Here is a 13,094-nt window from a genome sequence, read left to right as displayed (position 1 = left end):
ACTGTGGATAGCAAAGCTCCAGATAAAGGGGTGGCCGGGGGCAGCCACTCTGCGCCTGGCTTGGTCTGCCGTGTTATGATGTGTGCTTCTCCGTTCGTCAGCGGCTGCACCCTGAGTTGTTTCCATGTTTTGGCTCTTGAGAGTCATTCTGTTATGAACCTCTAGGTGCATGGTTTTGTTCTTTCTTTGTGTGGTGCATATATTTAGGTGTCCTTTGTGAAAACCTAGGAGTGGCATTGCTGGTCATTATTTGGCCTTATTCCTAAAGAAAGAATTCTTTCTAGTGTGGTTCTCATTTACTTAGCCAAACTTCACACAGCGTCCTGAGAAGTGTCTGTGTCCCTGTGAAGCTCCTGTGGGATGAGACCAAGGAGGCTGCACAGAGAGGTCACTGCCCTGGGAAGGACACATCAGCCCAGGGCGCTGCCCACATCCAGCATGCCACTGCACTCAGCACTGGGCACGTTCCCTGTTCTAGTCCTTTTTCTTACATTTTTCATGTGTGAGTAGAACTTTCACTTATTTCATTAAATTTTACTTTATATTTTCTTTTCCAGGAGGTTCCAAAATGTATACCGATATCATTAGAGGAGAGTCACTGATCGTCTGTGGTGTCACGGCCATATTTTTTGGAATGTTCCGGAGCCAGCCCATGCATGTGACTCTGTTTAGTGGTAGGAGGGTTTGCTTTTTTGTCTGTATATTTTCTAAAATCATTCTTATTGAGATAAAAATCCATTCAGGATGTTTGAAACTTTGCTGCTTTCCCTCTGCTTGTATCTACATGGACCAGAAAATGTCGGGTACCAGAACACAGTTTCCAGCTGTGTGGTTTCTTTCTTTATGTGTCCAGGGATGTTCTCTTCCATCCCCTTGGCTGACCATCCCTGTGTGCACGCAGAGCATTGCATCCGCTGGCTCACACCGACTTCTTGCCTGGGTCCGTCTGCATCTCAGGGCGTGTGGACCCTGGATTTGGGTAAAAGGGTGAAAGCATGATGCTTCATGTACCACTGGCCAGTCGGGCCCTTGAAACGACCATAGCTGGATTCTTCTGGTGAAAGCTCACTAGAATGTGAAAAGTGTTTCCTTGTTAGATTTCTAGATGTAGTACTAGTAGAAAATTTAGGGGCAGGGATGGTTATCACAGAATGAAAGAGGAAAAGTGTCCTACTAATGTATTTGTGTGATAGTTAAAAAAAAGAGACTAACAGGAGCCAAAGGACAGGTGTTGAGCAGGTGTTGGGCAGCAGGGAGGATGACAGGACAGGGAGGACGACATCCGTGTTGAAGTGATCGGGTGTCAAAGCCAGCATTGCTTCCAACCCTAGCCCTAACCCTAACTTTGCTACTGTGAGCTGTGAGAAGCACAGTGCACGCCTCAAGCCTGGCCTCATGGCGGGCACTGGGAGATTGAACCCCACACAGTAGATCTTCCATTTGCTCTGGCTCTGCTTTTCAAACACAAATGAAAAAGAGACTGTGTGTGATTTGTTTGCTCCTGCAATGATTTGTTAAAAAAAATTGAATCTGGGTGTCTTTTGTTTGAATATTGAGCTTCCAGTTTGTTGCAGTTTTTTTTTAAGACTTATTTATTTTTATTGGAAAAGCAGATTTACAGGAGAAGGAGAAACAGGGAGAAAGATCTTCCAGCTGCTAGTTCACTCCCTAAATGGCCACAACTACCAGAGCTGAGCTGATCCAAAGTTGGGAGCCAGGAACTGCCTGACTCTCCCTCTTAGGTGCAGGGTCCCAAGGCTTTGGGCAGTCCACTATTGCTTTCCCAGGCCACAGACAGGAAGCTGGAAGGGGAATGGAGCAGCTGGGACTTGAACCGGTGCCTATATGGGATGCCAGTGTTGCAGATGGAGGATTAGTCAGTTGAGCTGTTGTGCCGGCCCTGTCACATAGTTTTCATATGTGTGATTCCTGCCTGCCTCCTGTGGCAGTGAAGGATCCACTGAGAAGGAATGCTCCAGCTGCGGGCCGTGAGGGGAGGATCTGCAGAGAGAGCTAGAGGACTCTCTCAAGAGCAGGCGCAGGGTCACAGCTCCAGTTGCTTTGTTCCTCAGAGATACACGTGCTCATGGAGATCCTGAAGGACATCTGTGGAAGCGCCCTCTGCGGGTACCTGTGTTCAAGGTTGATCCCGTCCATGCTGTCTGAACTTCACAGCAAGATGCGGAGCAACGTCATTCTCTGTGTCTCCATGGTGTACTTGATTTTCTACCTCGGTAAGGCAGAAACACCCAAAACTGCTGTCCTTAGGCCTCTGCATTCCCTGGGACATCCAGCCCAGTTACTGCTGTCCGAATTCGCCTCTTTGTGGCCCCTCCGTGTGTCACACTGTTGTGTTCTGTTAATTCTTGAGTAGCAGCCCATCCGGATGGGAAGCTGCGGTTCCTTCCAGGTCTCTGCTCGGTCTGTGTATGGCCCTGAGGCCCCTTCTCCTCGGCGTTCCTCTCAGGGTACACAGTGGCTCTGTTGAGAGCCCTGAGAAGTCAAGGTGGCTCCTGGCTGCCCTCACCCTGATCAGTCCCTTTGTAAAAGGACAGAGTTGAGGGAGGCACTCCTGAGGTGCTTTGCCGCTCAACAATCTTGAATTTAGTGAGTGCCACGTTGAGGGGATTAAAAAAATTACTGAGGTAATTTATTTATTGCATATTTTCCTCAAAAAAAAATTGGGATGCAGTTACTGGTGATTTTAAAATGAAAGCATGCAATTTGAAAAAGAAAGGCACATACTTTCAAAATAGTTGAACTTCAGAAAATGAATGCTTAATGTGGACAAAATGTTATTAGCTACTGGAAAGCAAACACATTGTCAAATACCTTTACATCTATAGAAGAAAACAATATCCATGATAACGTTGGTGATTACGTTTTTGTGCTGGTCAGCACAGCATTTCAATATTTGTTCAACTTGTTTTTAAAGATTTTTACTACTATTTTCAATGGTATTGTTTTGTAGCTACAGTGATTCCCTCCCTGCCTGCCTGCCCTTCCGGCTTCCGTTTCTGCCTTCCCTGTCCACCTGCCTCCCCTTCCGGCTTCCGGCTTCCGGCTTCTGGTTTCCGTTTCTGTCTTCCCTGCCCGCCTGCCTCCCCTTCTGGCTTCCGGCGTCCGACTTCCAGTTTCCGGTTCTGCGTTTCCTCTCTCCTGGACTTGTCTGAAGGATGCCTTGAAAGTCTGAGTCATTCTCCTGCTAGAGTTTCTGAGGCAAAGGTTGCTACATAATCGTCCTCCTCTCTCTCCGATCTTCCCTCAAACAAGTTCAAGGCTTGCTGCATGCCCAGTAGCCATGAGACATGTGTTGGCCTAACACGCCGCTGACAGTCCTTGAGGGGCTTGGAAGTTCGGCAGACCTGCACTCACGTCCCAGGGACACAAAAACTCTCTCACGTCTCTAAGCTTCTGTTTCTTCCTCCACAAATGTGCTCTAGCTTACAGAAGCTGGCAGGTCTCACTGAGATGCCGTGTGGTATGAGAATCACTCCAGCAAGTGTGCTGGAGGTGGCTAACAAAATTATCAAAACATTTGACAATTAACTTTCCTAAGTGGGCACAGGTCTCTGAGAATCAGTCTTAAAGAAGTTGGTAATTTTCCTTAAAAACTATACTGTGATTATAGCTACCTAATGTCTAAAGTGAGCCAAAATGCTTGGATAAACCAAAGGAATAATAAAATCCTCTTTAACAAATAATATTAGTAAAGTAAGCAATAAAAAGATAAAATAGGAGCATAGTAATTGTAATTTATTCATTGCTTTCTAAGTGTGCCAAGCACTTTAAATGTAATCTGAACTAATCTTTATGATAACTTTATGAAGCTTGATGTTTTATATCTAGTCTACAGATGTAGGGATGCTAATGGAGTTGGGAGGACACATTCCACAAGCAAATACTGCGGCTGCTCCAAAACTCTCCTGTTTTACCTCCCCTCCCCTCCCCTCTCCTCTCCTCCTCCCCTCTCCTCCCCTCCCCTCCCCTCCCCTCCCCTCCCCTCCCCTCCCCTCCCCTCCCTTCTCTTCTACTCTGCTCTCTGCCCTAACCCTGAGGTTGTCCCAGGACTCCCAGTGCCATGCCCTACAGGTGCAGGACAGAGGTGCTTAAACTGCTTTTTCATGAGTCCTGTGTGACAGTCTGCAGCAGGACTTGGCAGTCTGTGAACTCATATAAGAATGGTCCCTGTATTTTAAAATGTTTTAAAACATAAAACTAAAGGCAAATATTTTGTGGTCTGTGGAAATAATGTGAAGTTCAGATTTCAGTGTCTGGAACACTCATTTCTTTGCATGCTATCCGGGTGGAGCAGCTGAGGCAGGTGCTGGATGCCCACAGCCATTTGACAAATGCAGCCTTTAAAGCAACTGTGCAGGGTTACGCCATGCACCTGACTCAGCCTTCCGGAAAGGGCTCTCCAGGGTCTTCACTTAGTACCAAGTCTCTCCATTGGAGACTTGATTGCATTTAGTCTCATCTATTCACTTTGCCTCCTCAGTGGAATTTTGTGGAATGTCGGGCATTGTTGCTTTAATCGCTCTCGGGCTGAATTTAGATTCCTTAAGCTTCAAGCCAAGCATGGAGTTCCTACTCACTAAGTAAGTTATCTGCTGCGTACTTGGTATCATCTCATGAGAGAAATATTGGGCTGAAAGGGTCCTGCCTGTGTGGACATTAATAAAATGTCCATTATTTAAGGATTCTCTACTTTAAAATGATTAATTGTGCTATCAGTTCTGCTTGAAAAGAACTTAAGGTACAAGCAGTCACCAATATTGATTATTTTTATGATTACTTTGAATTGTGGCAATTAATAAAAAGAAAGACTCCTTCCTGCCCTTAGTTTCCTTGTGGAGTTAGTTGAGGTACAGTGTGCTGACGTGGAAAGGGCTAGGAGAGCAGCAATGCCGGCACAGCTCACCCACCCTTTATAGCTGGTAGTGCGCCTAGCTCACCGGGTGTCTTTGGGCTCTGGCAGTTCACATGCTGCCTTCCCACCAAAGGCACTGCCCTGAATGGCTGCTGAGACACACAACACCGAATCATGGACTAGTGCATGGCGGGAATTCTCTCAGTGCATGAGACCACATGCTAAAATGAGAAAAATAAACCATGCCTTCAGAAAAAAATCTCCACAAAAATCACTGTGAAAAAGTATTATGGTGGAAGTTGTGTCCTTTCTGCTCTGTTGACGCCCCAACTCTCCTTCGGGACATTTCAGAGACGAGAGGGCCCTTTCTTGCCCTCCTGGGTGAAGAGTTGGCACCTGGAACGATTCTAGTTTTGTGTGCATGTAAATAAAACTTCACTGTTATTTAAAGACCCAGATGCTTATAGAGCACGCTTGGCGGTGGTTCCGAATTTGAGCAGTCTGTATGAGAGCCTCCTTGTAAGTGAGACATTGTGTTCACCCAGTTGCTTCTCTCACCCCCTCAGCCCACCTTTGTCTACTGGGTCCCAGGTGTTACATCTCAGGTGTGGTGTTATGGAAACAAGCCACTTCTCAGAAAACACTCAGGAGGAAAGGGCAGACATGTTGTATGCAAGAATCTAATGATGAACATGAAGAATTATGTATTTATTTGGATCTGATTATATGTAAGGCATCTTTTCAGTTCCTTTAGAGAGTCTTTTTTTTTTTTTTTTTTTTTTTTAAGTATAGTCACTTCAGCTATTCTGTGAGTTCTGAGTTTGCAGAAAGCCACACACTGGGTGTTTAGGCCCTCCTGCTGTATCTTCTCCCTATAGATCCATTGAGTTAGGCACCAGGAGTCATCCAGACTCAAGCTGTAGGCTTGGGGTAATGCTGTGACGTCAGAACATGGCTGGTGTCTGCAGACTGAAATGCGGCTTTTCCTTGAGATTGTCCGTAAGGAAATGGCTTGAGGGGCACACACAGTTACCACTGAGCTGTAAGGCTAAGTCCCAAGAGAGGGAATCAAGAAAAGGAAGGGTCATGTTTGGCTACCACAGGCGAGCAGACCCTAAGAACTGTGTTTCAGGGGTTAGCTTGGCAATCTGCGTGATTGTAGTACCAGCTTCCCCGTCAGAACCGCGTGGTGCAGACAACCAACCCGAAGGGATTCAATGGCGAATCACTTCTACCTAGAGCGCACCAGGTGGTTTCCTGGAGTAGTGTGACGTAGTCAGCCTGGCAAGACCATTAGGAATTCAGTGGGTGTGAAAACAGACAACACAGACTTTCAGAGTAGAGGACACATGTACAAGTCACCAAGGGAGAAGCTGTGCAGAGCCTGCCATCAGTCAGCCCCAAGTTGGTCAGTCGGTCAGCCAGCCGTGACCTGCCAGCTCTGCCTGGCAGTTACAGGAGTGAGCCAGCCGTGACCTGCCAGCTTTGGCTGGTGGTGACAGGCCCACAGCGACACACCATCAGTCAGCCCTCGGTCGGTTGGTCAGCCAGCCGTGACCTGCCAGCTCTGCCTGGTGGTGACAGGAGTGAGCCAGCCGTGACCTGCTAGCTCTGCCCGGTGGTGACAGGAGTCAGCCAGCTGTGACCTGACAGCTCTGGATGGTGGTGACAGGCCCACAGCGACACACCATCAGTTGGTCCCCAAGACTCAGTGGGTGCACACAATGGGAAAGTGTTCATTTTTCTGCCTTGCCTTTTCTGTCCTGAGAGGCAGTTCGTAGATACTGATGGAATGAAGGCAACTGGGGATGTGAAACTGGGCATGTCTCCATCCAGCAACACAGCCTTCAGAATGGTATTTATTATCAGAAAAATAGATCAAATTTATGGACAGAAGGAGAACAGAGAGAGTAAGATCTTCCATCTACTGATTCACCCCCAAATGGCCGCAACAGCCAGAGCTGAGCTGGCCCAAAGCCAGGAGCTCCTCCAGGTCTCCCTTGTAGGTGCAGGCGCCGAAGGCTTCTTCCTGCCCTGGCCACAGGCAGGGGGCTGGAAGGGAAGTAGGGCATGTGTGACACAAACCGTCATCCGTATGGAAGCCTGACCCATGCAAGGTGAGGATTTAGCCATTGAGCCATCTCTCTGGGTTCCCCTATGACATTCTTCCAAATGTTGACGATGGTGAAGGAGATTGTTCCTGTTGAGATCCAAGTGGCAGACACAAAAATACGCTCTTTTATGTAAAATTGGAAAATATTTAAAATGTGCTTTGCATTGTTTAAATCCGTGGCTTTCTTTTTATTTGTCCTAGGTTTTTAACAATGTTATCATCTGTATACCAAAATCTAATATACACTTTCTTTGGCATTGTGATTGGATGTGGAGAAACAAAGTATTTTAGCTTTCACACTGTAGTGTTTGTGATCATCTTGTTTACATCAGTAAATTTGGTAAGGTAAGAATTATGTTTCAGATACTGTTTTAGAATTTAGGGGCCCGAGCCCAGAATGAGAACTGGAAAGCAAAAAGCCGTTGGAGTGAGGGAAAAACTGTGTTGCTGACAACAGTTTCATTTGTACGCATTTTTACAAAGTTGTACATGTATGCAAGTTGGCTTTAAGAAGTAACCGATTGTTTAACTTAGAAAGCTTGTGTCCAGTGGTCTCTGTCAGTTCCCGCATCTCCACCTCCATCTCTGGCAAATGACAACTGCATGTCCCTGTCCAAAAAGGAGTGCCTTTGTGAGCACAAACAGGACTTGCTCTTTGAAATTTCAAGGGTCACAGAGGTGAGTAAACTCAATCTATTTGGAGGGATAAGACAGTCCTACAAGTGACAGTAACGTAAAGAGATACATGCTTAAGGAGACTTAAGTCAGTTCTTTGGGACTTCCTAGGTAGTTGTGGAGTTCTTTTTACTTTTTTTAAAGATCTGTTTTATTTTTATTTGGAAGGCAGAGTCACAGAGAGGGAGGGAAAGACAGAATCTTCCATCTACCGATTCCCTCTGTAGCTGGCTGCAGTGGCTGGGTTCAGTGTGCCAGGAGGAAGCCAAAGTCAGCTTTATCTGGGTCTCCTACGTGGGTGGGAGGGGCTCAGGTCCATCTTTTCTGATTACCAGAAGTGAAGCAACCAGGCCATGATCTACTTACTGTCTTAAGCATTGCCAGCCCCTCAGGGAGTGGCTTTATGTGCTAGGCCACAATGTTGCCCTCACCACTAGCCATTTTCTTACAGATACAGTTGAAAGTATTTGTATAACATTTAGTGTATTTTTTTGGAATTCAAGAAAAACTCTGATGGATTATATTATGATTGGTCTATAATAATTTTATTTTAGGTTATCTCACAATTTCCCAAATCTCTGAATCCAGTCATCCTATGACCTGTACAGTAGATGCAGCTTGTCACTGTTCTTTGAAGAAATTTTCCAGTTGTAATTTACTTTCCAAGTCCAAATTTTGTGCACTACGGTTAATGAAGTTTTCTTATTTTCATATTAGATCTTCTAAACATTTTTAATGATGAATATTGTATACCAAATTTAGATAGCAGATTTAGGCAATATCAGAATATATGAATCATTTCTCAATAAGCTGCACTGTCTTCTCCTTACTAAAAATTTAAAATGAAAATGTGGATGAAGCAGATGGTCCCAGCTGGTATGCTTAGTGTTCAAGGTGTGTGTGGTTAGATTGTGATGCTTTTCTCTCCACAGAATGCTTGCCATTGTTTTGGTGAGCCCCATTCTGATGCGCTGGAGTTATGAATATAGCTGGCGATGGGGATTTGTTATCGCATGGTCTGGAATTAAAGGGATTTTTAGCATACTCATGGCTCCTGATATTCATAGATTTGCTGGCCAAAAAGTCCTGGCACCACATATGGTAGGAGAACCCACGTCTCATGAATGAGCTGTAGCTATCTATGTCTACATATTTTATAGCAGTTGTAAGACTATGCAGTAGTAAAGTTAACTAGTTTTAACATGAATTTTAATTTTTTTTCATGATATAGTTCCTTGGGCTCAGGAATTTTCCTATTCTGCCTGCCCCCAATGTTTCACCTCATATTACGACAATAGTACAATGGTACACTATTCTGCAACAGACACTAGTCCATGGGCCATCGTTCCTCTCTTGAAGTGTATCCTGACATTGTACGTATGGACAACGGCAGAAGTCCAGCATCCTTGAGGATCCTGTTGTGGAGTAGAGATGCAGCCTGCACTGTATCTTCTCCTCTGTATGCTGGTCTCCAGCACACATGTCCTTTCAGGATATGTGCACGCACATGCTTACCTATATACCTCTTGATGTTGTGTTTTGTAGGAAGGCTGCCTTAGATCAGAGAGAACCTACGATATTGGTCCTTTGGGGATTGGCTAATTTTACTAGCATCATGATCTCTACTTGGGACCATTTTGTTGCAAGTGGCAGCAGTGGATTTTAAATTTGTTTATAAAGTTTCTCTTCAAGTAGATAGACTCAGAGGAAAGTTTCTGTGTTGACCATGTGAAAGGGACTAACAGTCTTGTAGTAGTTGTGGGCATGGTCTTAGACAGGCTTAGATTCCCATCCTGTCTCCAGCGTTCACATCCTGAGGAGCCTTGGCCAAATTCTTGAGCCTTGCCAGCCTGTTTCCAGGTGAGGACTGTGGTGATTAGTGAATATCTCACACTTTATAGATGTTCAATGACTGTTGCTTAGCATACAAGTGCTATTTTATTTATTGGAAAGACAGAGAACGACCTTGCATCTGCTGGTTCACTCCCCAAGTGACCACAATGGCCAGATGTGAGCCAATCCAAAGCCAGGATCCAGGAACTTCTTCTGGGTCTCCCACATGGGTGCAGGGTCCCAAAGCTTTGGGCCGTCTTCGACTGCTTTCCCAGGCCACAGGCAGGGAGTTGGATGGGAAACACGGCAGCCGGGACACAAACTGCTGGTGCCTGTATGGGATCCTGGCAGGTGCAATGTAAGGACTTTGGCCACTAAGCTTTCATGCTGGATCCACAAATACTATTTTAAAAGAGCTGTCAGGAAGAATGAAAAAACAGTACCCTTAAAGAGACTGTCTAATCCCTGTTGATGCTAGGAAAAAACCGGAACTTGTGATTAAGTATACTGGTGGAAGGAGGATTTTATAAAATGCTGAGTTAAGGATCAGGTGGTATTTATGTCACCAGTGATAATTTTGAAAGTTTACTTTTTGTAAAGTTCTCAGTAGATTTCTGAGCAGAGTGTGGAGTGCATATTCTGGCCGCATGGGGGCGCCCTGTCACTGGAGGCAGGACATCTAACTAAACCACAGGACCTGCCCCTCCCTACCTGTTAGTCAGATAAACCCCACACTTAGTTCTCAGGGGAGTGAGAGGGGGTTAAAAACCGCTGGAATAGTGTAAGCAGAAGGCCACTTTCCTTCTTACCAAGGAATCCAGAGGGAGGGAGATTCCCCATGTTATCTGGTTTCCAGCTCAGGATTTTTCTTTTCCTTGCTGTTCTGGTCTTGTGCTAGAAGGTCCAAGAAGCAGAGTATTTTTTGAATGCCTTCTTTTTGGGAATAGCTGTCAACCTCTTCCTCTAACATGTGGAATAACAAAAAAAAAGCCCAAATGCCGCATGTAGCATGCCAAGGAAAACTCGGGTCCCTGACTCTAGCCTTCTAGTCTCAGTGGCATGTCAGATTCCTCACCACCGAGGACTTCTAGCTGAAGGCCTGGTCTGAAAGTTGACTAGAAGTTGAAACAAACCTAAAGTTCTGCAAACTTTGGAAGCTTCCATGCTCCAATGGGGGGAAAAAACCCACTTATATCAAAGTATGAGTTCTTTGAATTCTCTTTATGAAAGGAATTCGCCTGAAACCAAGTCAGTGAGCTGTTAAGCAACTCATGAGGTGTCATTTTCCAATTCCTTATGTCTTATGTCAAGAATTATCTTGGCTCCTCCCAAGCCCTTCATCAGTCAAGTCTGGGAAAGGCGTTGTGGAGGGAATATTGTGAATAACTCCATTTTTTCAGTGAAGGCAGACACTGAGGCCCAGGGAGGTTAACTGGCCCAGGGTGCTTAACTGGCCCAGGGCACTTAACTGGCCCAAGGCGCTTAACTGGCCCAGGGCGCTTAACTGGCCCAGGGCACTTAACTGGCCCAGGGTGCTTAACTGGCCCAAGGCGCTTAACTGGCCCAGGGTGCTTAACTGGCCCAGGGCGCTTAACTGGCCCAGGGCACTTAACTGGCCCAGGGCACTTAACTGGCCCAAGGCGCTTAACTGGCCCAGGGTGCTTAACTGGCCCAGGGAGCTTAATGGGCCCCACCTACCATGACCCATGAAGAGCAAGCCAAGGCTTGGCTGTGTCTCTGTCCTGCGCAGTGCGTCTCCAGCTGCCCCACAGACTGCCCCCCAGGGGCTCTGTGCAGCACCCACAGGCAAGGGTCACCCTCTGAACTGCTTGTGGTGGAGTTTCCCTCCAGCCTGTATCCTGCTAGCTGGGTCTGTGGCTGCAGTGGCTTTGTGTGCTCTGGGTGACTGCTGTCTGGCAGCTGTGAGAGCTCTTCCCTCAGGCTCCCTAACCCAGGATCGACCTGCCGCTTTGACTCATTCAGATGGAAGGGCATTTTTGCTGCAGTGTACTGTGTTTAAGCTGCTTCTGCAAAACAGCCCTGTTGCCCCAATGTGCAAAACAAAGGGAGGATTAGAAAAATGTCAGTGGGGATAGAGCTGTGCTGGTGATTAACTGAGTAAGGATTCCGTCTGGAGAACCTGTCTAATGTTTCTGCAATGTGTGCTTTGTTCGCAGTTTATATTCTATGTGCAAATAATATCACTATTGACGATGGGCATAAATTCCTACCTGATGAGTGAGTCCGCCAGGCTATTAGGTAAAGTATTTGTGACATTTGCTGATTGCCTGGGGAGGAAAACGCAGGCAATTGTTGCTGGGAGTCATGGGGACATGCCTTGCGGAGCATAAGGAACTGGTTTAGAAGTCAGTTTACTTCTATGTAGATGCCTTAGTAATTTCCAATATTGGTTCAGTCCGTTTCATAGAAACAACATGGACTGGGGCCTAGATAAAACAAGAGCCTTTCCTGCCTGCATCAAAGCGTGAAGCAGAGTAGGATGGCACGGTGCTGGGGTTGGCCATGGCCAGGCAGAGTAGGATGGCACGGTGCTGGGGTTGGCCATGGTCAGACAGAATAGGATGGCATGGTGCTGGGGTTGGCCATGGCCAGGCAGAGTGGGATGGCACGGTGCTGGGGTTGGCCATGGTCAGGCAGAGTAGGATGGCACAGTGCCAGAGCTTGCCCATGACCAGGCAGAGTAGGATGGCACGATGCCAGGGTTGGCCATGGCCAGGCAGAGTAGGATGGCACGGTGCCGGGGTTGGCCATGGCCAGTTAGAGTAGGATGGCACGATGCCAGGGTTGGCCATGGCCAGGGTTCCTTCCTTTGACTGCTCCTCTATTCTGGGAGGGTGTTCACCCCTGATCTACAGAGCTGAAGGCTGCCAAGTCTGCAGGAAGCCAAGGAGGAAGGGGAGACGAGGGGATGTTGCAGTGCGGGTCAGGGTGGTTCCCTTAGAAGGGCACAATCCCAAAGTTATGTAGGAGGGCACTTTGACAAGTTTGTGGGAAAGAGAATCACAAAAAGATTTTGGTGCAAGAATTTTAAAAATCCGTGCATGAATTGACATAAGCAGGTATGAGGAAGGAAAGCTTGAGGTCCAAACTCATTTTCTTGGTGAAAGGAGAAAGAGAATGAATGCTTGGGTACAGCAGCAGGCTCTGCCATAGTTGTCTGCTATATAGCTGTTCACAATCAAGGCTGTACACACGATCCAGAAGCACAGACACAGCCCACAGAGAAGAGCAGGAGAAGGTGCCTGGCAGCCCTGGGTCACGGGGGGCGGCATCAGCTGGGGTCCCACGCCAGGGTACCAGTATCCTCCATGAAGGCTGAGGCAGGGACTGATTCTGTTGTTGGTGATTTCCTTCCACATTGGAAACGCTTGTCGTCATGTTCAGAGTAATCACCTTGAAATGGCAGCTTCCTCGAGAAGGTTAACTGGAGAGCATGGAGTCGGTGGGAGCTGATACAGGAGTTTCTGCCCCATCCATAAAGCTGGCCCCTCATTGCTGGTGACTCTTCAAATGCCATTGCTGCTTCTTGGCACTGTGTTTTATGAGCACCACGCCAGAATTCCCTCTACAAGGCTAAGG

At 46.8% G+C, this 13,094-nt stretch overlaps 1 protein-coding gene across 1 annotated transcript in view; it reads left to right on the top strand.

The window, feature by feature from the left end:
- SLC9C2 (solute carrier family 9 member C2 (putative)) overlaps positions 1 to 13,094 on the top strand; it is a 63,353-nt gene that overhangs the window by 15,333 nt on the left and 34,926 nt on the right. Inside the window, exons 5-10 of the mRNA XM_040984214.1 lie at positions 558 to 674; positions 2,073 to 2,234; positions 4,502 to 4,601; positions 7,188 to 7,331; positions 8,594 to 8,762; positions 11,672 to 11,753. Of these exons, the coding sequence (XP_040840148.1) occupies positions 558 to 674; positions 2,073 to 2,234; positions 4,502 to 4,601; positions 7,188 to 7,331; positions 8,594 to 8,762; positions 11,672 to 11,753 (774 nt within the window). The remainder of the gene's footprint in view (positions 1 to 557; positions 675 to 2,072; positions 2,235 to 4,501; positions 4,602 to 7,187; positions 7,332 to 8,593; positions 8,763 to 11,671; positions 11,754 to 13,094) is intronic.

The sequence above is a fragment of the Ochotona curzoniae genome, unplaced genomic scaffold (genome assembly GCF_017591425.1).
Source record: "Ochotona curzoniae isolate NIBS_2020 unplaced genomic scaffold, NIBS_Ocur_1.0 contig_4105, whole genome shotgun sequence".
NCBI lineage: Eukaryota > Metazoa > Chordata > Mammalia > Lagomorpha > Ochotonidae > Ochotona > Ochotona curzoniae.
The sequence above is the reverse complement of the archived record's forward strand: the minus strand, read 5'-3'. Positions and strand labels throughout refer to the sequence as shown.